Source organism: Anolis carolinensis, chromosome 6 (assembly GCF_035594765.1).
Source record: "Anolis carolinensis isolate JA03-04 chromosome 6, rAnoCar3.1.pri, whole genome shotgun sequence".
Lineage (NCBI taxonomy): Eukaryota > Metazoa > Chordata > Lepidosauria > Squamata > Dactyloidae > Anolis > Anolis carolinensis.
Genome location: NC_085846.1, coordinates 12,715,026 through 12,737,338, shown reverse-complemented (window position 1 = coordinate 12,737,338; position 22,313 = coordinate 12,715,026). Strand labels below are relative to the sequence as shown.

The window sequence follows — 22,313 nt, the reverse complement described above, 5'->3', positions numbered from 1 at the left end:
TCTGGCTGAGCCTTTGACTATTTTGCTTTTCAGAACGAAGGAGACACTGGCAACAGGCCATTTTATGAGCGTCATCAATATCTTGATGCAGCTCCGTAAGGTCTGCAACCATCCCAACCTGTTTGACCCAAGGCCTATCCACTCACCATTTATCACAGAGGGCATCTGCTTCAACACAGCCTCCCTTGTCCTGCACGCTCTTGATAATGACCCATTTAAGGCAAGTGCCCCTCTTTTCTGATTTGAAGGGAAATGGAAATCCCCCCCCCCCCCCCGGATTCCCAGATGGGGAAGGCGATGGTGGCTCTGTAGGGTCATTGGACGTTATAGTGGGATTGCCACTCAAGGTATGTGGACCTTGTTTCTTACAGCATGTGGACATGGGCATCTTTGATCTTATCAACTTGGAAGGCCGTGTGTCTCGTTATGAAACTGACACATTCCTCCCCAAGTGGAAAGTGACCAGGAAACTGATTGAGGAGATTGCAGAGTCCCCAGATCCTCCTCCTAGGCCCAAGCCAGTCAAGATGAAAGTGAACAGGTATCCATTATTCCTCTCTTTCTCTCCTTCCTGAGGAGCTTCAGTTCTTACTGTGACTTCATGTTTTTGGAAGTTGTAGAAGGGCAATCGCAAACATTTTTCTACAATCTCAGATTTCTTTAGGTTTGCAGAATTGGGGAGTTTCTTGGACTGAAATAAAAAGGCCAATGTCGGAAGGTGATTCTTCCAGTGGTATTTATGTGTCCAGGTGCTGACTCAGTCGGTATCCTCAGCTAGTGAGTTTCACAGGTCCTAATCAGAAAATTTCCTTGCACAGTGAAGAAGCTGCAGTATTTGTAGTTGAAGTCTGTGTAAATAAGGCTTCCCTGTAGAGAATGGTCCTAGTACCGAATATTTTTTCTTCTCCTTTAGGATGCTGCAGCCAGTGCCCAAGCCCGAGAACCGTACTGTGGTGCTGGTGAACAGCCCTCGTCCCACAGCACCCCTACAGAGACCCATCACTCCTGTGCTTTCAGAGCCACTGACTCCTGCCCTGGCTACCATTCAGCACTCAAGCCCTGTCTTGCCGGGCTCTGTGCACCCTTCCACGTTCCCTGTGTCAGTCTCTCTCCCACTGTCTGTCCCCATGTCTCCCACACCCATCACTATGTCGATACCAGTGCCTCCTGCTGCCAGATCACAAACCCCTACTCTAGTGCCTCCTCTGAGCCAGAACAACACAGCTGCTGCCCTGCTGCAAGGCCAGTCCTCCACTTCTCAGGGTAAGGTTCTAAGGGCAGGGGTTGGGAAAAAAGGGGGGTGAAGGCTGTTCATTCTGTTCGTTGAGCCCTACCTAATGTTGCATGCATAGTATGTCATTTTATTTGTTTTAATGATAATCTAAATCTGTATTTTGTGACTACAGGAGAAGCATGTTGTTATTATATAATGGGGCAACTTTTCAAGTGCTTTCCTTTTTCTTTTTTCTACAGTTCTGTCTGTGCCGATGACTGCAGCGCAACCGGTCTCAAGCTCTCCACGACCCCTCTTCCCCCCAGGTCCTATTCCTTCTCCTGCTTCCTCACTTAAGCCTGTGTCGGCCCCCACAACCACCTTGGGCATATTGCCCGGGGGGCAGCAGCCCGTCATTAGTACCTTGGGAGTTTCTTCTGTGGGGCAGCAGCTGCCCATCAGCACCTTTGCCGTATCCTCTGTGGGGCAGCCACCTGTTACCACCTTGGGGGTGGCCTCTGTGGCTCAGCAGCAGCCCATCAACACATTAGGGGTTTCACCTTTGGGTCAGCAGCAGCCCATCAATACTTTGGGGGTACCTGCTGTGGGTCAGCAGCAGCCCATGGGAATTTCCACTGTGGGCCAAGGGCAGCAGTTGTCCATAAACACCTTGGGAGTTTCCACTGTGGGGCAGGGGCAGCAGCTGCCCATCAACACTTTGGGAGTGCCCACTGTGAGTCAGGCACCACAACTCATTAACACCTTGGGAATTTCCACTGTGGCGCAGGGGCAGCAGTTGCCTATCAACACTTTGGGAGTGCCCTCTATGGGCCAACAGCCACTGCTGCCACCCATTAACACCTTGGGAGCCTCCCCTGTGGGGCAGGTGCAACAGCAACCCATTAACACTGTGGGGGTCTCCCCTGTGGGGCAACAGCAGCAGCAACAACAACAGCAGCAAACCATGAATACCATGGGGGTTTCTACTGTGGGGCAGCAGCAACAGCAACAACAGCAGCCTATTAATTCCTTGGGGGTCTCCACTGTGGGACAGCAACAGCCTATTAACACCATAGGAGTTTCCACTGTGGGGCAGCAGCCCACCAACACTTTGGGCCCCAATCCTACAGCCCAGCAGTCTACTAGCACCATGGCCACTGGCACCGTTGCAGGCATGATGAAGCCCCTGAACATCCAGTCTCCTGTGCCCACCTTGCCTGGCTACAACTTCACAACAACAGCTGGACCTGTTCAGCAGAGACTATTGCTGTCCCCGGATATGCAAGCGAGACTACCCTGTGAGTATCAGATAGCCAGTGGAAAGGCAATGGTGCACAATGGTTGCCTGTCTCTCAAGTCTTAACCATCTCTTTCACTGCAGCTGGTGAAGTGGTAAGCATTGGGCAGCTTGCCTCCTTGGCCAACCGGCCCCTACAAAGTGCTCCAGGCAGCAAACCCATCACCTTCCAAATCCAAGGCAACAAACTGACCTTGGCAGGTACTACCCAGGTGCGCCAGATCACGATGCCTCAGCCAGCACGACAGCTTCCAAGTAGGTAAACCCCTGTACCCTAACACTTGTGTCCCATAATAATCCAGTTCTGTGTGATATGTGTCTTACGTAATTATAATACTTGAGAGAAAAGTAGTTCTGTATCGTTCAGGTCCAGGCTGTTGGGCAGATTGTATTTGCCTGTGAGGACCTGCCCAGACTCTTGAGATCCTCCAGAGAGGCTTTTCTCTCAGTCCTGCTTCCATTGCAAGCTCGGTTGGTGGAATGAGAAAGCGGGCATTCTCTTTCTGTGACTGCCCCTTGACCCTGGAACTCCCTGCCCAGGGAAGCCAGAATGGCCCCCTCCCTGTTGTCCTTCTGATGGGAGCTAAAAACCTTTTTCTTCAGGCAGGCTTTTAAAGAAGAAAAAACCAGGGGATGCTGTATAGTACTTTTAACTATTTTAACAATTTCTAATTGTTTTAAATGATTTAAAATGATAGTAGGTTTAATTATTTTTAATTTTGTATATGTCTTAGTCTTAAATGGCTTGTTTTGATGTTGTAATCTGCTTTGGGTCTTAATCAAGAAAGAAAAACGGGATAATAATAATTGCAGATTTGTTGTTTTTGCATTGCTTTGCTTTTTTGCTTTTAAAAAGCTTGCAAAATCTTTCCAATTGAGCACACTGGAGAGAAGGTTCTAGCCAACCTCCTCTGACGTGCTTGTTTTAGATGTGCAGGAAGTTCTCAACAGGAAGGATTTATCCTTCCTATGTGCTGTTCAAACTGGACTGATCCTTCATTAGGTAATTTACTTTCTATTCTTAGTTTGTAAATTCTCCTGAGAAGCAGAACTGAAATGTTTTCAGCGGTACACTTGCAGGCAGGATTGGAGGGGGAAAACCAGTTATTGTGCAGGGGAGGGATCACTGGAGGTTGTTACAGAGGTAGAATAGACTCTCAGTTGACTGGCACCCATGTGGATTGATAGATATTAAATACATGTAATTTCTGGATGCTTCAGAGTTACTATTAAAAATAGGCCTAACTATTCCACACCGAAAACTCTGCGTTGACTTGATATTGATATTGAAATGCGGTAATTAATAGCAAATAAAGACATAATTAATTAAATGACTTACGATATAAAAATTGCTTAGAGAAAGCATCATCATTATTATTATTATTATTATTATTATTATTATTATTATTATTATTATTATTATTATGTCGGTTGCTTAAGCAGTCCAGTTGCTTGAGTTCCGATTAACTGAGAGCATACTGTATAATGAAAAACAAAAGGGTGCCAGCGTATGTAGTCCCTCTAAGCTCCTGCTGGTTCTTTGTGAGCCATCCGGTGACCCGAGGGATACAGGAAACACCAAAGCCATGCCTGGCATCGAGAACCACTCTTTCTTTGGTGGGCTCTCTGCAGGAAGGGCTTACATGTGCCCTTGACTCCTGCCACTTCTTGCCCGAGAACCAGGAAATGGAGAGGGCAACTCTCCCTTTCGCCTTTGCTTCTAGGGAATGTAGTTCACCTGGTATCCGTTGGAGGGCAGCACCACATCATCAGCCAGCCTGCTCAAGTGGCTCTGATCCAGGCTATGGCCCAGCAGGCTGGGCAGGCTCCCGTTGGTGTGCAGGCTGTGCCAGGCCACCAGCCCCCCACCATCCTGCCAAGCCCATCTACCAGCACAGCTGCTGCCGCTGTTGCCTCCACAGCAACGATCAGTGTCCCCATTGCTGCCACCCAAGGTCAGTAAATGCCTAGTTCTGGAAGAGGGAAATGATTTGGAACTTTGGGGATGGTGTTGAGTGCAAAGACCCTAGGATTTTGCCTGCTTCTCCTCTAGACTTCTTTTCCCCACTTTCTGTCTCAGTGATTCAGTCATCTAGGCCTTTTTTGATCTCTTGTTCCATGTGGGATCTCCTATTCTGCTCGATAAGCTGCGTCGCTTTCTGCTTTCTATGCCAGCCTAAAATCTCAGCAATGACCAGAAATGATCTGCTCTCTAAGGTAGCCCCAGCTCAGCATCTCTCCTTTCTTCTTGCGACTGCAGTGCCCTCCTCGGGAGTGAACAGTTCTGGGGTGGTGAAGATTGTGGTGCGCCAGGCCCCTCGAGATGGCTTGGTGTCCCCCTCGCCCGGCCCCCAGCAGCCACCCCTTCATCCTGCAGCACTGAGTGCCACTGCTCTGCCAACAGTTCCAGCAGCCCTCATGGCCCAGCGAGCCTCACTTCCCACACAACCGGTCAGGCTGGCTACTCAGCCAGTGGTGCCAGGGAGGGCACCCACACCAGCCCCCCTGCAGGCTCTGGTGAGACCTATGCTGCGAATGGTACAGACGTCAAACCCCAACATGGAGCCACAGCTTGGTAAGTGTGCTTCTCTTCACCTCTGAGAGGCCTTATAGTTTTAGAGACTTAGTACCAGGTTTACTACAATGTTTACTGGCATAATAGTTGCTACTGCATAATAATTGCACCCTAATTTTTGGAGTCGCAGAAATTGTATTTTTGTGTTCCTCTTGTAATAGTCACAGGCATTTGGGGATGATTCCTCCTCCCTCCCTCTCTTCTTTCTTTGAAGGCAAGGCAGTTTGAAAACTATAAAACGGAGGCCTCTGGGGCTCCACTCTTATGTCCTTCCTGCAAGGCAAAGCAGTTTTTAAAAACTTGACATAGAGATCTCTGGAACTTTGATCTTCCCTCCTTCCTCTTTTCTTCAAAATGCTCCATTTCAGATTTTGTCAACTGCCTTGTCTTTGGCGAAAGAAAGAAAGAAGGGAGGGAAAATCTTTCTCCTCCTTTTTCTGAGACAAGGCCAGTTAAAAAAAAACACACACACACAAACAGAGTTTTGTTTTTTGTTTTTTTGAGACTGGAACATTCCTCCTACTCCTTTTCTTGTCTCAGAGATAAGACATTCTATTCCCTAGAATCTGGAGAATTAAAGGCAAATTTTTTCATCACATAAGTCACACCCCTTTTTTATTTTAAAAAAAGAAGTTTAAAAAGTGTGACGTGATAAAATACGGAATTTTAGGGGCCAGGTCAGGTTAGTTAGTGCTTTCCATTGCCTTGTCCCATGGTGATTCTTTTGTTTCCTTTTACAGTCACAGCATCCCCTCCTTCTACAGTGACTCCCTTTATTGTCACGCCAGCTGCTGCTGTTGCTCCCAATGCCTCTCCTGTGATGTTTTCCCCAACCACCTCGAGTCCAGTGCCCAGGGAAGAACCGGAGGTTTTACTGTTGCGCTCCACAACACCGACACCCCCTCCCCCTTCTCTCCTGGCCCCAAGGCTCCGGCGGCAACCCCCTCCACCACCCCGCTCACCCTTTTATCTGGTGAGTTGCCTGCCTGAAAGACCCAGGTTCTGGTTGGGAGCCTAGGGCAGGACATTCAAGGAGGCGGTGTGGATGTGAATGTTCAAGAGCATGTGAGATGGGAAATGGACTGGGTTCCACTTCGTCTGACTGACTGCATTCCGCCTTAATCCATAGGAATCACTTGAAGAGAAGCGGAAGAAGCAGAAGGAAGAACGTATCGACCGTCTTTTCCGGCTCAATGAGCAACACTGCAACCTTGTGCCCATTTATGGTACTGAGGTGCTGCGCTTTTGCTCAATCTTTCCCCCATCTCCTCCTCCTTGGAATGAGGGGGAGGAGGGAAATGAAGAGCAAGTTGTGGCAGTCCAAAAAGTAGAACCTCAAAGCTCAAGAGGAACTGGTTATACTAACTGCTATGTAGCACAAGTTCAAAGAGACCCCCATCGCCTTGAGGCCTACTGGCAGCGATCAGATACTATATCTCAGGCGATCATGACACCACAGCAGCGAATTGAAGAACTGTCAAACATTATAGAAAGGTAATGTTGTTTTCCTGAACAGTGTTGACAGAGAGGATGCAAAGAAGCAGATTTGGTTTTCTGATTTGTCCCTGGGAATTATGACTTTAAGTCACTTGACTCTCTTCTCTCTTTCCAGATTCATTTTTGTTATGCCTCCTGTGGAGGCTCCTGCCATTACCATGCACAGCTCGCACCCGCCCCCATCCTTTCTGCTTCAGCAGGCTGTCTTCAAAGAGACTCTGCGGCAGGAGCTCTCACCCCATGCCAGCTGCCTGCATCGTATCGTTTGCAGCATGAGGACTCAGTTCCCAGACCTCCGCCTCATCCAGTATGACTGTGGTATGTGTGGAGGGTAGGAGCTGCATGATGCCAGATGGGAATGAAAGTTAAGTTCAGACAACTTGGGTCTGGATGGACGTACACTCATGGGTGATTTTTTTTTATTTCTCTTTTGTCCAATTCTCTCTTGAAAAAAATCCTCAGGAAAGCTGCAGACCTTGGATATTTTGTTACGGCAACTCAAAGCTGGCGCACACAGAGTCCTAATCTTCACTCAGATGACTCGTATGCTGGATGTACTGGAGCAGTTTCTCAATTATCATGGGCATATTTACCTGAGGCTGGATGGGAGCACTCGAGTGGAGCAACGTCAGGTAGGAGACTACCCCCTGTTGCCACTTCTGAAGCACTAGGACAATATCCCAAACAGAAACAGCTTTGAACAATAGGTATGAAAAGATTTGCATCAAAACTTCAGACTGAACGGTAGAAGGTGATTGCCTACACTCAGATTAAATTGAGAAACATGCTCTCTGGCTTTTGCCATTGGCTGGAAGACAAATGGTTCCTTGATTTAGACAGGAGATTGGAGTAAAGGTGATGCATTAAGGGAGCCATGCAAGTCATCCTTTCAGGTAGAACCTTTGGTTGGCTCTGTAGTTCCGGAGATGAATGATGACTTTCTAGGCTGCAGAATTGAGGGTACTGATAGTATTACTTTTCTGGATTTTACTGCAACTTCAGAACAGTGTTTCCTTCCCAGAGCAAGGAAGTGAAAACAATCCTGGATTTTCTTTCTCTTTTGGACTGGTTCCTTTTCTGATTTGGCAGGCACTCATGGAGCGTTTCAACGCAGATAAACGCATATTCTGTTTCATCTTGTCGACACGCAGCGGTGGTGTGGGAGTGAATTTGACGGGGGCTGACACCGTGGTGTTTTATGACAGCGACTGGAACCCCACCATGGATGCCCAGGCTCAAGATCGTTGCCATCGGATTGGGCAGACACGGGATGTTCACATCTACAGGTTCGCTGGGCTCTCTTTGGCCAGCCTCTTACACTAAAGCACACCACTAGTTCAAGTTGGTCCTAATAAGGTTTACACTGATGGTAGAAACTCCAGAATTGTGATCACAAGTCATTGCCAAGGTCATTAGGAAATGCTGGGATCAAGGCTGGAATGTTTAGTGTGTTAAGCCCTTGAAGAATGCTTTTTGTAAAGTGAGTTTGGGTCGTGTCTTTGATTTCCTAATGTAGATGCTGTGGTGCACAGTCCATAATTTGTAAAGTTAACTCTGTATTATTAACTCTGTATTATTACATAATTTGTAAGTTAACTCTGTCCTCTTCAGGTTGATCAGTGAAAGAACAGTGGAGGAAAACATCCTGAAAAAGGCAAATCAGAAGAGGATGCTTGGAGACATGGCTATTGAGGGGGGCAATTTCACTACTGCCTATTTCAAGCAGGTAATCACGCAAATTGTGTCAATGGCTGAGGGTAACCCTTGACAGAATTGGTTTATAGTTAATAACTGCCTTGATACTATACTTCAAAAGGAGAATGTAATCTCCGAATACTGACATATTGCCTGAAGCATTCTTCAGTGAATCCAGGGGAGGAACTGTGTTACTTTGCTGAAAGGAAATCAACAAAAGAAACTTGCTATATTCTAAGGATAAGCTAGTTGATGAAATGTGATTTCCCCCCACTTTCCCAGTGAGCTGCTCACAACTAAAGGACCATTTGTGATTTACTTGTTTTTGTACTTTCAGCAAACCATTCGTGAGCTTTTTGACATGCCACTTGATGAACCAGCTAAGAAAGAAGGGGAGCTCCCAGCAGTAGCACAGGAGGATGAAGAGGAAACCATAGCCACCAAGCAGACCCAGATTTTAGAACAGGTGAGTTTCTTATACTTGGCTACAATAGCAAGTGTAAGGAGTTGGCTTCCCTTTGCTGAGGAACCTTGCTTACCTATACATGTCTGGCTTACAGGCCCTTTGCAAGGCGGAGGACCCTGAAGACATCCGGGCTGCTACCCAGGCCAAAGCAGAGCAAGTGGCTGAGTTGGCAGAATTTAATGAGAACATCCCTTTGGACTCTGAGGACAGGCCAAGCAAGGAAGAGGAGGAGGAGATGTCAAAGGCTGAGCAGGAGATTGCTTCCCTGGTAGAACAGGTACATGGTCTCTTGGAGCAAAAGTTGCAGTGTTTTGCCTGCTTTTGAGTTTCTGCAGTGTGACTATGAAGATGCCTTATCTACAACAATCTTCTGTCTAACATTACTTGCTCTGATTGACAGAACTCCCCAAAGTCCCAGGCAATGTTTTTTCCCCCCAACTCTTACATCTAGGATCATTTAAACTGGAGAGCATGACTCGTAATAAAATGGCCAGAAATCCCAGAGGTCAAAAATACTTTAGAAGCTTTTGTTCTGAATCCCTATTCTCTCACCTTATAATTTAGCTTGAGCCAATAACATTGTCTCTTAACCCCTTTCATATTCTGACCAACAGACTTCCCTTTTCCTTTAAGATCACCTGTGAACTTCTTTTACCCTTTGCAGCTCACCCCCATTGAGCGCTATGCCATGAACTTTCTGGAGGCATCTCTAGAGGACATCAGTCGGGAGGAGTTAAAGCAGGCAGAGGTACGTTCCTTATCCCTCCACTGGGGCTGCCCCTCTTCTGCGAGGTGCCTCATCTGGCCAGTGTAGTTGAAGCTACTTTGCACAAGTTCAGAATGGCTGTATTATTTCCCCATTTGAAGTTGGTCAGCTCCTTGGTCTGATCCAGCTTAAAAGACAGCCACATAGTAACCATCTTCCAGGCTGTTGCAAATCTTTTTTTCTTCTGGACTTGCGACCTTTCATGGAGATCACATACATGATGAAAAGTTTGTAGACTATGTCTCTGTGGGTTTGTCACAGAACAGGGGGTGATTATTATGGTTGGTTTAAAGGGGAAGGAAGATGGGCTTGGTCTCTGAAGACTTGCTGAAATGAGCAAGTGGTAAACCTCTTGGGATGTCCACTGATCTGCTTCTCTATTTTGGCCAGGAACAAGTGGAAGCTGCCCGCAAAGACATTGATCAGGCTAAGGACGAGGTTGTCTTCAAACTGCCTGAGGATGAAGATGAAAGCTGTCTCCTTGAGGAGATGTCCAGCAAGAAAAGCAAAAAGGCCAAGGCTGCTAACCGTGGAGTCCCAGAGAGGACAGGCACCCGCATGAGTGAAAGGCTGCGTAGCTCTCGCCTTCCACCCCGAGAGGGTGACAGTGGGGATGGGGAGTCCACCCAAGCGAGGCTGTCCAGTCTTCGGCATCCTGGAGTGGCGACTGATGAAGATGATGACACTTTGCCCCAAGTAGCTCAGCACACACGAGGTGCTGCTGTGCGCAGAGAGCTGGTGCGGGAGGAGAAGCTTGTTTTGAACACCCGGAGAACTGTGCCCCGTCGAGAGGAGCCTTGGACTAAGGTCTCCGCTGCTGGGGAGAGGGGACAGAAAGCAGCCTCACAAAAAACAGAAACTTCTCCTTCTGGTGACAGAGTTTTGAGAACTAATCCCCACAAAACAGAGACCCTAGTTCCTGGGAGTAAGTTATTTCAAGTGGCTCCACAGAAGATGGATGAAGGAGCTGCTGGTGACAGAGTTCTCAAAGGCAGCCCTCCAAAAGCAGAAGCTCAACCTACTGGTAAGTTGCTAGAAAGTTCTCCACAGATAATCGATTCTGATTTGAATAAAGCACCAAGGTTAGGTCTGCAGAAATCTGAGAAAGCTCCCTGTTTGGATAAACTGCAACCTGGCTCATCTACACCTGGAGCATTAGTATTAAAAACACAGATCTCACAGATTCAGCCACAGGAACCTGATGCAGAAGGAACCAAGTTGCAAGCAGATGTGAACATGCAAAAACAAAAGGAAATGCCCCAACTCAATTCATCAGTTCCCGAGTTCCATATTGCAGAGAATATCTCAAATATGGAGTTACTGGAGCCACAGGCACCAGTTGATGTTCCAAAGACCAGCCTAGAGATCTTGGCCATTGAAGAGATGGCACCAAACCCAGTACTTCCTGTTACCACTCCAGAGCTATATTGTGAGAACAAACCAGATGCTGTTTGTGAGAGTGACATCTCTTTGAATGAGCAAAAAGAGGCCTTACACAGGCCAGAAAAAGAAGTGGATATGACTGCCAGTTATGGTGCTTCGGACCAAGAATCACTGAATTCTGTGGATGAGGCACCTAGGAATGAAGCTGCTCAGGAGGTCGCACCTCCAAATGATGGTGATAGAAAAGTAACAGATGTGCATCCCATTGAAAGCTCAAAGGAAACTGCTGACGGTTCGATGCCCACATTTGTTAGTGAGATCCCAAAGACAGAGGTTCCTGTATCCACTTCTTGTAACGACTCCATGACAGCTGCTAGCCCCTGTCTTCATGTGGAAACTTTACCCTGTGTCAAGGAACAAAATGGTTTGCAGCAGCTTCCGAAAACTAGAGAACTGCCTTGCCCTGTTTCAGACTTTGCTGAAGTTCCCCATCCTGAAATTGCCTTAGTTGAGACTGCATTGCTCACCACAGACCAAGCTAGCAGAAGAAGCAGCAGCCTCGTGGAATCACCCAAGGAGGGACAAGGAGTGGTGGAGAAAAACTTTCATGGGGGTGAGCAGCCTGTCACGGAAGCAGAGATTACCACCATCTCTCCAGGTGCTCTGTCTCTACATGAGAGTTCATCAGCTAGTGGAATCTGTCCAGGAATCACCTCTTCAGATGAGAGTCTTTCGCCAATCAAAATACGCCGCCGTCGCACCAGTGCTGATATACAGATCTGGCAGAGCTATCAAGACCAGGATAGTCCCACTGCCAAAGTCTTGCGGAAGTTGCCAGGGAGGTTGGTCACAGTGGTGGAGGAGAAGGAGCTAGTTCGCCGTCGGCGTCATCGTGTACATGAACTGGATGCATCTGATAGCTCCATGATGAGTCCCAGCAACAGCTCAGCTCAGAGCGGGTCGGAGCCAGAAACTTCATCCTCTGGAAAAGAGTTGCCCCTGTTGCGTGACTTGCCAGCCCGCCGGAGAATTGAGATGGAGAGCCGAGTAGCAGCAAAGAGGAGAGATGGAATCTCTAGAGGTGAGCTTTTTGCCAGCCCTTCCACCGAGCCTGTCAAACGCAAACGAGGGCGTCCCCCCAAGAACAAGGGCTCAGAGCAAGAAAGTCTGGTGAGCCTCCATCCCCTTCTTGAGTCCACCTTGGAAGCGAGCCTTCAAAACAAAACACCAAAGCAGACAGTCCTTGAGACAGAGTCCCAGAGAAAGAGCTCTGAGCAGATGGCGCCTGAAACCCAACTCCAAATTAAGACCGCTGAGTCAGACATGCCCCAGACCCATCCCCAAAGTAACATAGCTGAGAGGAAGGTTACTGAGTTCCAAATTCAAAATAACCCTGAACAGAAGATATCAGAGATCCAACTCCAAGGGAAGACCTCTGAGCAGAAGCTACTTGAAATCCAGCCTCGAAATAAGTCCTCGAAGAAGGTGTCTAAGGCCCATAGTAAAACCTCTGAACAAAAAATATCTGAGACTCAACCCCAGAATAAAGCCTCTGAGCAGAAGCTGCACAAGACCTGTAGACAGAAGGCTAAATCTCCCAAGAGTAAGCGGGGTAGTCCGAATAACTCCCCTGTAGAGAAAAAACGGCGTGGCCGTCCCCCCAAGTTACAGGAGTCCTCCATTGTTTCTCCTACGACTTCTGCTTCAAAAACGCTACCATCCACAGCTGCAAAATCTGACCTACTTCCCAAGGTACAAAAGCAGCGGAAAAAGTCCTGTGGGCCCACTGCTGTAACAGAGGCGACATCTAAGATACATGAGTCAGTGGATCTGGCTCCCCAAGCGACTTTGGTCTCAAAAACATCCTCTAAAGCACGGAACCCAAAATCCATGCATCCCAAAGCCATGTCACAATCAAAACAAACTTCGTTAGAACTTTTGGCCACTCCCCTCAAACCTCTTTCCAACTCACCCACGGAGATGTGCAAAACTCTTGCCACTCCCCTTAGCGTGGTCTCTGCAGCTGAAACTTCCACAGAGATGCAAGAGAAGCTGCATATGGCCCTTGAAGCTTCCCAATTGCTGGATTCTCCACCCAAGCGGAAGAGAGGGAGGCCTCCAAAGAACACACCTCCATGTCTGGAGGCAGAACCACCGCCTGCTTCCACCTCTGACCAGAAAATCTACCCTAAGACTGAGAAGTTAGCAAACCCTGCCTGTAAACGTCGGAGACGAAAGAGAAAGGATGAACTTGGCCCGTCGTTGTCCCACCCCAGCCAGAGCTCATTGGAGAGCGAGGACACTCGCCCACTCACCAGACTTTCTCGGCTCAAGCGTAATGAGAAGCCGGAGCTGAGTTCAGCTCAGTCCTTCCCAAAGGACATGGCCATAGAGGGTGCCTCATCATCGGAGAGCAATGCTTGGGAGCAAGTTCCCAGTGAAACCCCCGGCCGTTCTACCCGCCTGCGGCCCGGCAGCCTTGTTCCACCACTGGAATGGGAGACTCATCGGCGAAAGCGGCGCTACTCATTGGGGAGCAGTCAAGTGAGTGATAGGAGCAAGTCTCCTGCTCCCCAAGCCTCTTTGGACCAGGAAGGCAGAGAGCCCGAATCTTCCCCAGAGTCAAACAGTAATAATGGCAATCGTCAATCCAAGCGCCAGTGCTGTGAAGCTGGGGTGCATGGTAAAAGGAGAGGGCGGAAGCAACACCCCCAAGGTGGCTCGGCTGACCGAGTCCTCCGTAGTGCAGCCAAGCCTGCCGACACTGCCAGCTTGGCTCCTTCCCCAGTTCCCACCAGGAAGGCGGGTGCTAGTTCTGCTGCTGCTGCTGCCTCAGCGGTGGGAATCCCTGGGGTGATCTCTCAATCCAGCACCCCCTCCCCAGCTGCCCCCGTTACCTCTTCACTAAGTAACAGAGGTCGCAAGCCCAAGACGTGATGACGGCAGCCCAAGAGATTCTGCTATCGTCTGCGCGGATGGATTGTCGGCCATCCGTTCCAACTCACATACCGTAAGCAGATCTAGTCCGCCACCTCTTCCCTTGTTCTCATCCCTCCTGTTCATATGGGGGGTGAGGGTCAGTCCCTGGGGCTTAACTCCCTCCCACGGCTCCCTGCATTCCAGATTGACTGTTAGGAGTATTACTTGAAAGGAGGAGAAGGCGATTGCTGGTGGCGACCTGGCTGTTCATTCCCAGGTGCTCTTTCTCAGAATGAGGTGAGGGCCCCTCTTGCTTGAAGTTGCCAGTTCTGGGTGCATGGCTCAGTTGCTCCACCCGAGAGGAAGGGAGAGGACCAGCACTTTCACAATGAATTCTGTGACTTCTTGCTTGTGGGCTGGGGGTGTAAGAGCAGCAGCTCAGTAGAGCTGCAGCCCTTCAAGATGACAGTAAAGGGCTGTCACCACCCCTGGACTCCCCTATCATTTGACTACCACTTTGGGAAGCTTCAGTCCAAGTGTTCCTTAGGCTTATGTCCTATTTTAAATGGTCACATGTTGGGGTTACGTATCTCCCACCCTCTTTTCCCTCCCCTCCGTCTGCAGGGAATGCCCATCTGATTTGTAACACAATTAGCTCTTACTTTTTTAATGGCTTTGGGTTGGTTTTTAAATGACAGTGACCAAAAGCCGGGTCCCTTTCCCTGGCTACCCGTTCTGATTGTTTCCCGCTTAATCCGTTCACAGTTTAGGGCCCTCTAGAGGCTCAAGGCAGTGGGAGAGTTAACCCTTCAAAGTTGGGGATGGTGTAAGGCCCACCTCCCAAAAAGACATGCTCTCACCTTTGGCACCACCACCACCTGGGGAAACTGTCTTATTTTTAACAATGTATATTGCAGCCTCACTGCTCCAAGGACTTGTTGTGGGCTTCTGAGTTGGGTCAGATCCCTCTCCTTTTTCCCACCACTGTACAGCTCTCTTGTTGTAAAATAGGTTCTTTTGAACATAATCTATGCAAAGGTTATTTTGTATAGGGGAGCACAACGTTCCCTCCCTTCCTCCACCACAGAGGGATTTGGGGGTGGCGGCAGCGGTTCTCTGGTTTTGGGGAGGGGCGCAGTTGGGGTGGCGGAGGGTGAGGTGTTCCCATGGAGCTGTCTTTCCTACTGAAGCATGTTCAGAACTTGTACAGAAGACCGATGTAATCTTTCTTCAGAATAATGCTATGAATAAAGTGTTAAAAAAACAAACAAAAAAACAAAACAAAAAAAAACAACAGCACACCATATGCGTCTGTGGAGTCATCTTTACTAATGGGGACCCTCTTGCTTGCTTCTCAGATCTAGATACTATGTAACTGGAGCTTGGTTTTTAATTGGAGGTAGTCTTGGTTAATCACTTGCCATCATATTTTCAAGCACCTGTTACATTTTCCCTGCTAAACATATTTGCCATGATTTCATACTAATGGCAACTTGTGCATTTTCTGTATACCACGTTGTGTAGCTAATACAATGTGGATGGGAAATGTCTAGTCCCACAAATGTGGAAGTACTATGATTGCTACTGTTGATGCTGACACTGCTCTAAGTCACAGTTTGGAAGATGGCAGAATATTCAAACTGTTTTTCCCTGTATGTCACAGTCAGCTTTTGATAACTGCCATATTGTGGAAATACAGACAATTGGTTCTCACAGGAGGAGGTTCCTTCCAGATTTTATTTTCCAAATGTGAAGTGAATCTATTCTCATTGCATATTTATAGTTCACAGAATGAACAGACTTGAGTTTTTATAACCTTGAGTCACATGTTCCCCCAGTGTGTATCGGCTTCTTTGTTGACTTAGACACCTTTCTACTTCTCAGGGTACTATCTACCACCATTCAAAATAGTATGTTAAGGTGGTGGACTGCTGTTTTCTGATCTCTCAAGAATTCATTCAAGCCAAGTTCCCTTCCATCAGTCTTAGCCAATATAGGAGATTGGAGAAACGCTGGGTTTTGTCCAGCAATATATAAAGTCTGTGTTTTGCTCACTCCAGAAGTAAAGCAACATTGCACCCACCATATCAGAAAGACAAAAAGTTGGGAGCTGTAGGGCTATTAAGCCATCAAAAAATGAGCCAGGAACATTTAACTTGTACAGAGTGGGACCAATTTCTCGGTAATACATTTTAGGGTTTTAATACATGTGGAATGCCCATAGATACAGAGCTCAAATGCTTAGTCCTGAAAGAGGAAATCATGCCTAATAATTCAACTCAGTTTTGCCACAGGCTTTGGAAGGTGTTTTTGATTCTTACTAGGTAAGAGGAAGGTAGACAAACTGGTTTCTTGACTCTGACATTGTCTGGGCAGTAGGAACCTTGTAATTTCCCTGTGCTTTGTCAAAGGTGTGCCCTTGTTTGGACTTGCCCGGGCCTATTTCAGTGCTAAGGGTGGGTTTCCTTTTGAATTTGATAATCTATTGGTGTTAATTGTGAGGCCTCATCCCTGGGATGTCTAAGAATGTGTAAGATTGAACATTAAAAGTGGATCCTTTCCACCTGGCCAACAGTATTTGTATTTAACAAAGAGCTGCATTGAAGAGACTGACCCAGCCTGGTAGGGGAGGAATGGGATATTTTGTAAGATGGGTGGCCAGAGCGTATTTGTACTTGAGTTGCCACAGTGGTAATGTTACAGAGCTTCAGATTACTTTTAAGGATCAACACTCCCTGAAGTCATGAGCCAGTAAGATCTGTGATGGTGCTGATGGGGGGAATTCTGTGAGTTGCCCAAAAATGAGTAATATTTCCAATTTGTGGATTCTGTTGACAAACTAGTAGAAGTAAGAAAAGCCATAATGAATGGTGTTTGCAATATAAACCACATGCAGATCTTCAGCCTCATGTTTTCTATTCTTGATCTAAAAAACTGGAACGAAAAAGGCACCTCATCTTACCTTTCTTTCCCTTTCTCAGGATAGAACTGCTAAACAAAAGCTGGGGCTCATAATGTTTCCCACCATATTCATAATTCTCACATAAATTCCTCCTATCAGAAACTCAACACTTCCTCCTCCCAGGCTTTGTGCATACCTGCTTATCATCATCTCTGAATTCATAAACATTTAAGTCGCAGTGCCAGAATGTAGATTGTGGGAATGAGAGTATGATCTCATGCTGAAAAGTGGAGCAACCCACATTCCTGAGTCAGTAGCGGCATGTGTAATTTCATTTGGTGTCAAGAGTTGGACCCAACCCCAAAAGGCATGGCTCGATCTGAACTTGGGATCTGATAGGAGCATGAGCATACATAAATCAGCCTCAAGAGAGAAATAAAAACGGAAAGGGATTTTGAAGGACCGTGAAAAGCCAGAGAAGGTAAGCTTTCCACATCCATGTAGGCCTTAGGACCAAACTATCGCCTCTTTCTATTCAACCCACAAAAAGGAGTGTAGCTTAACAAGTGCCAAGAATTAAACATCTAACCAGACACGTACGATAGTGCTTGTTGCTTCAGATTAATTCCTGTTGAGTAGTTACCTTGTTTAATTTGGAAACGCTTTTTAATCATTCTTTGTTTCTTAATTCTAATGATCTGGGGTTGTCAAAACTGACTAAAACACAATTTTCTTAGAACCACACCAAATCGCACTAAGGAAGGACTTGAGTCTGCGTGTCCTGCCTGAATTTGAATTTCAAAAAATGTCTGTGGACAGGAATCTTCCATCCACAATAATGATCATAAATTGAGAAAAAAACAAGAAGGGAGGGCTTTTCACTGCTGTACAACGGTGTGCACCTATTGTCATGGGAGAAGAAATGGAACCTAGAAGTGGGAGCCTTCCCCAAGATGCGGCGGAGACCTGTGTGATGATCACCACTGGCACCTCAGACATGGACCCTCCTACCAAATGTCCACTTTTGCATATGCATCGGCTCCGGAACCTGGCGATAGCTAGCATTGTCTGTGGCTGTTCTTGCCTTGGGGTCCTAGCACTGATCTATGCAGTCAAGGTGAGTTGTATAGTTTCATCAAGGGGTGATGGGAAAGGGGTGCTGGAGGGCTTTGATATTTCAGAAACTTAAAGGAAAAACAGTCTTAAGGACAGTCAACTTCGTTCACTACAGAAAATCCTTTAACGTATTTAGGGACTCAAAAGTTTCTTGTCAACCTCAAAAGACGAGAAGGTTCTTTGGCGGAAGTCTACCAAAACCTTGCTTGTCTTTCAGGTGCCACCAGATTCTTTGTGGGTTTTTTTTGGCACTCAGTCAAGAGAACAAAAGTTCAGGAACTAAGCCTATGGAAGGGAGGGGCAGTTTTCTTCAAAGAACCTAATTTCCCATGCCATGCATATTTACAAATGTATGAACTTGGTGATGAGAAAGGCGGTGATGAGAAACTTGATCACTGCGCCTAAAATCTGCCATTCAAGTTCTTTGTCATGTTAGGCTACCCAGATAAATATTTCTAGCTTTGCCTCTCTGTGAATATACATGTGTGTGCCAATATGCATTCTAGATAAATATGCATTCTAGGCATGTTGCACATTTTCCTAGTTGTTCAAAGGGAAAGGAAAGGAGGTTTGATGGTTTCTTGCTGGATTAGATCAGTGGTGCCCAACCTTTGGTCCTCCAGATGCTTTGGACTTCAGCTCCTACAATTCCTAACAGCTGGCAAACAGGCTGGGATTTCTGGGAGTTAAACTCCACAAGAACTGGAGGATTAAAAGTTGGGAACCACTGGTTTAGAGAAATGAGCCTGCCCAAGAGGAAAAAAGAGGTCTAGCATGGAATAGTTTGGACATTGCATTAAGGGCCTTTCCACACAGCCATATAACCCAGAATATCAAGGCAGAAATTCCCACAATATCTGCTTTGAACTGTGTTATCTGAGTCCACACTGCCATATATTCCAGTTCAAAACAGAAAATGTGGGATTTCATGCAGCTGTGTGAAAGGGCCTCAGGGCCCTTCCACACAGCCCTATATCCCAGAATATCAAGGCAGAAAATCCCACATTATCTGAGTGTGGACTCGGATAACCCAGTTCAAAGCAAATATTGTGGGATTTTCTGCCTTGATATTCTGGGATACCGTATAGGGCTGTGTGGAAGGGCCCTAAGACTCTAGAAACGGGGACTAAAATGTAGAAGTTTCGGTCCTCATGTCTTAATCTTGCCTTGCTTGTCACTTTCCGTTTCCAATTCTAGTCAGTGGAAGGCAATCTAAACACATACACACATAAACACAGCGTACTGCTGTCAGGGAAATTAGAATTATTATGTCTATCTTGAGCGTAAGGATAACAGTTACCTGGATAAAAAAATATAGCCCAACCCCTAAGAAAAGGAACAAAGAATTGTGAAAGTTTGGTCACGTAACTTACTGCATTTAAGAGACATAAGCCAATAGATGCAAAGTTAAAATATAAGTTCCTTTCTTTAAAATCAGTGGTTCAAACTTTTTTTTTTAACCAGGGACCATTTTGACCAGGGACCACTCTCCAACATTAGTACCAAAAGGGTTACGAATCAGTTTTTGGTCAACTTTAGATTCAGTTTAGTTATTTAGGGTGCTGATTCAGAAAATTGCATTGGATAGACCATATAATCTCAAGTTTCTGACACAGAACATATGCCATCAAGTAGTTGCCATCTGCTCGACCAAAGAAAACCATATTTAATAATCTAGAGCTGATGTGGTAGTAGTAATCTTTCAAGGGTAGTCAGCCTCTCCCCTCCCAACATACCTGTTCCCTTGGCACTATAAGAGGGTTTTGTGAGACCAGTTGCTCTGGTTGCTGCATAGTTTCAAGGCAACAGTGTAGCAATGGCGAGGCCATGAACCATAATTTTGTTCTTGCAGATCACTGGTGGTCTGTGGACCACTGGTGGCCCGCTAACCACAGGTTGGGAACCACTCTTTGAAATAAATGGCATCTGGTGGCTGTATTCAGTATTTTTTAATATTCCCTCTTGGATTTCTCTTTTTCAGGCTAACGAGAAACAAAAATCTGGCTCCCATGAACTGGCAGCTCATTGGGCCCAGAAATCCCGGCGCATGTCTGTCTGCAGTATTGCCGTCTGGCTGGGTCTTCTCATTCTGGTGCCTGCGTCAATGGTTTTACTTTCTTACCTCCTGTCACATGCGGAATGATGATCATCCCATGGAAAATGTGACTTTGGGCTTACAGGATCGCCGCTTCTGAATTTTTCCACTCTTTTTAACCTGAGTGAGAATGGACAAGTTCACAGCTTGCCCTTTGCCGTGGAACATTCACATGTGAGCTGACTTTATGGAGGTCAGAGAAGAAGAAATGGTGAAAATGGGGTTACATTACCCTTAGGAGACATTGTGCCACTCATCACAATTCAGACCTTTCTCTTGACTGTAGATCAGTAATTTTGAGGGAATGGGATAAAGAAGAAGAAAGGTAATGGGTTTGTAATTTCCCTGCTTTTTGTGTTTTTGTTTTTATTTTAAATCAGATAGTGCTTGTTTGTCCTGTATTCTTATTTCATGAGCCTATGAGAAGATGTGCTTTCAACTGAGTAGATAAAGTACTGCATTTTGGAAGATCTGGATTTAAATTCCCTCTTGACTCTTCAGATTCTTTTTGTCCAATTGTTCTCTGAGGGCCATTCCACACAGCCATATAACCCAGAATATCAAGGCAGAGAATCCACAATATCTGCTCTGAACTAGATTATCTGAGTCTGCACTACCATATAATCCAGTTCAATGTGGATTTTATACAGCTTTATACCCTTGTCACTTCTATGGCTATAACATAGGCTTGTTATGAGAACGGGTGAAATTAGGACTGTATTTTGTGTAGCAAATCCCTCTGTGGAAGCTAAACCATCTCAAGAACTGAGCATTATCTGTTCTGCACCTGTTGTCCTTTTTGAGACCATTCCAACAGGGTGAGCATTACATTGTCTGGCTGCACAGTGATTATTCAAAATCTGTGTGGACACAATGTAAAAAGCAAAGAGCAATAAATTGAGCAATAATCTCTGTCAAGTCAAATTAGGAGAATGACAGAATAAACAGAGCCTTTGGGAACAATAAAACACATGAATGTATTGTGGCATAAGCTTTTGTGGGCCAGAGGATATCAGGCACATGCAATGTCAGGCATAATGGGTGGAAGGACAGCATTGATGTCCTAATATTATGGCATAGTTTGGAATGGGAGGCGGTCTACTGAGTATGATGGACTTCCTCCCATACCAAACTATACCATAATATTGTAGCTGAAATATCAAAACATTGGCAAAATCAGTGACTGTAGAAACAAAATAGCATACACACTAAGTTACAATGACACTTCAAATCATATATATATATATATATATATATATATATATATATATATATATATGATTTGAAGTATCATTGTAACTGAGTAGTAATGACAGATCTAACCAGAGCGCATGTGCATTACATGATTTAAAAAAGTAAATAAACACAGAGTTTTTATCTTATAGATATATGGAAACAATATAAGTGTGAATCAATAAAGGTTTGTGTGGTTAAATCAAACTATAGGGATATTTTTTGTAAAAATTGTAATTTTCTTATGAATACTACAAAAAATTTTATGCAAAGCAAATCATTTTTATTTATTTCGTGTCAAAAGCATTGTACAACAAATACATTTCAAATAATGGGGGGGGGGGAAGGAAATCACAAGCAACTAAATAGTTTTGGACCAAAAGCGGGCAACAGCAAACGCATTGTCTGTAGCTTTAAACAACTCCTCCTCCGTACATGAGGCAGGGCATTGTGGGCAAGCATACATAATATGCAGAGTTGTTTGTTCTGTTCCACAGTCACACAAGGTGGAGGATTCCTCCAGGTAGTGCCACCTTGCCAAGTTGTCTTTTGATCTGCCCACTCCACTTCTGAGTCTGTTCAGGGACTTCCAAGTTGCCCATTCTTGGTTTGCACCTGGAGGAAGACCCTCTTGGGGGGCCATCCAGTTAGAAATGCCAGGTTTAGCTGCCCAGAGAGACACCCTTGCTGCTGCTGGAGGAACATCAAGAGGAGTGGTGGTTCTCATGAAGCCCTTCCATGATTTGAGTCTGGTGGGAGGAGGCTGATAGTCATGCAGTGGGTGGCTTTCACAATGTTCGACCTTTTTTCTCTCACCGTTAGCAGCAACATCCCGTCGCACGTCAGGAGGGGCAATGCCAGCTAACTTGTAGAGTTTATCAACAGGTGTAGGTTTAAGGCATCCCATAATGATTCTGCATGTTTCATTCTGTGCTATGTCCACCTGCTTTGCATGGGCAGACTTGTGCCAGACAGGACAGGCATACTCTGCAGTTGAGAAAGACAAGGCCAGGGCTGATGTTCTTATTACTTGTGGGTCTGCTCCCCATGCGCTGCCAGTCAGTTTCTGCAGGATGTTATTGCGTGCAGCTACTTTGTGCTTGGTGTTCATGCAGTGTTTCCTATATGTTAGTGTTCGGTCTAAGGTGACACCAAG

At 46.1% G+C, this 22,313-nt stretch overlaps 2 protein-coding genes across 4 annotated transcripts in view; both read left to right on the top strand.

Annotated features, from left to right (window-relative positions):
- The window catches only part of srcap (Snf2 related CREBBP activator protein), a 37,337-nt gene extending 22,222 nt beyond the window's left edge, over nt 1–15,115 (top strand). For 2 of the 3 annotated variants that reach the window (XM_062984014.1, XM_062984015.1), the window contains exons 18-34: nt 34–220; nt 372–541; nt 914–1,263; nt 1,474–2,511; nt 2,595–2,765; nt 4,235–4,465; nt 4,771–5,085; nt 5,826–6,058; nt 6,215–6,579; nt 6,698–6,900; nt 7,045–7,214; nt 7,672–7,868; nt 8,194–8,308; nt 8,615–8,743; nt 8,838–9,020; nt 9,408–9,491; nt 9,900–15,115. In XM_062984014.1, the coding sequence (XP_062840084.1) occupies nt 34–220; nt 372–541; nt 914–1,263; nt 1,474–2,511; nt 2,595–2,765; nt 4,235–4,465; nt 4,771–5,085; nt 5,826–6,058; nt 6,215–6,579; nt 6,698–6,900; nt 7,045–7,214; nt 7,672–7,868; nt 8,194–8,308; nt 8,615–8,743; nt 8,838–9,020; nt 9,408–9,491; nt 9,900–13,829 (8,071 nt within the window). In that variant the 3' untranslated portion in view covers nt 13,830–15,115. The remainder of the gene's footprint in view (nt 1–33; nt 221–371; nt 542–913; nt 1,264–1,473; nt 2,512–2,594; nt 2,766–4,234; nt 4,466–4,770; nt 5,086–5,825; nt 6,059–6,214; nt 6,580–6,697; nt 6,901–7,044; nt 7,215–7,671; nt 7,869–8,193; nt 8,309–8,614; nt 8,744–8,837; nt 9,021–9,407; nt 9,492–9,899) is intronic. The other variant, XM_062984016.1, reaches the window with a different exon arrangement.
- A 140-nt stretch (nt 15,116–15,255) lies between these two features.
- Nucleotides 15,256–20,407, top strand: tmem265 (transmembrane protein 265). The gene is made up of 2 exons (XM_008120970.3): nt 15,256–17,830; nt 19,811–20,407. The coding sequence occupies exons 1-2, from the start codon at nt 17,624–17,626 to the stop codon at nt 19,970–19,972; spliced, it is 369 nt and encodes a 122-aa protein (XP_008119177.1). The 5' UTR covers nt 15,256–17,623; the 3' UTR covers nt 19,973–20,407.
- The last annotated feature ends 1,906 nt before the right edge of the window (nt 20,408–22,313 follow it).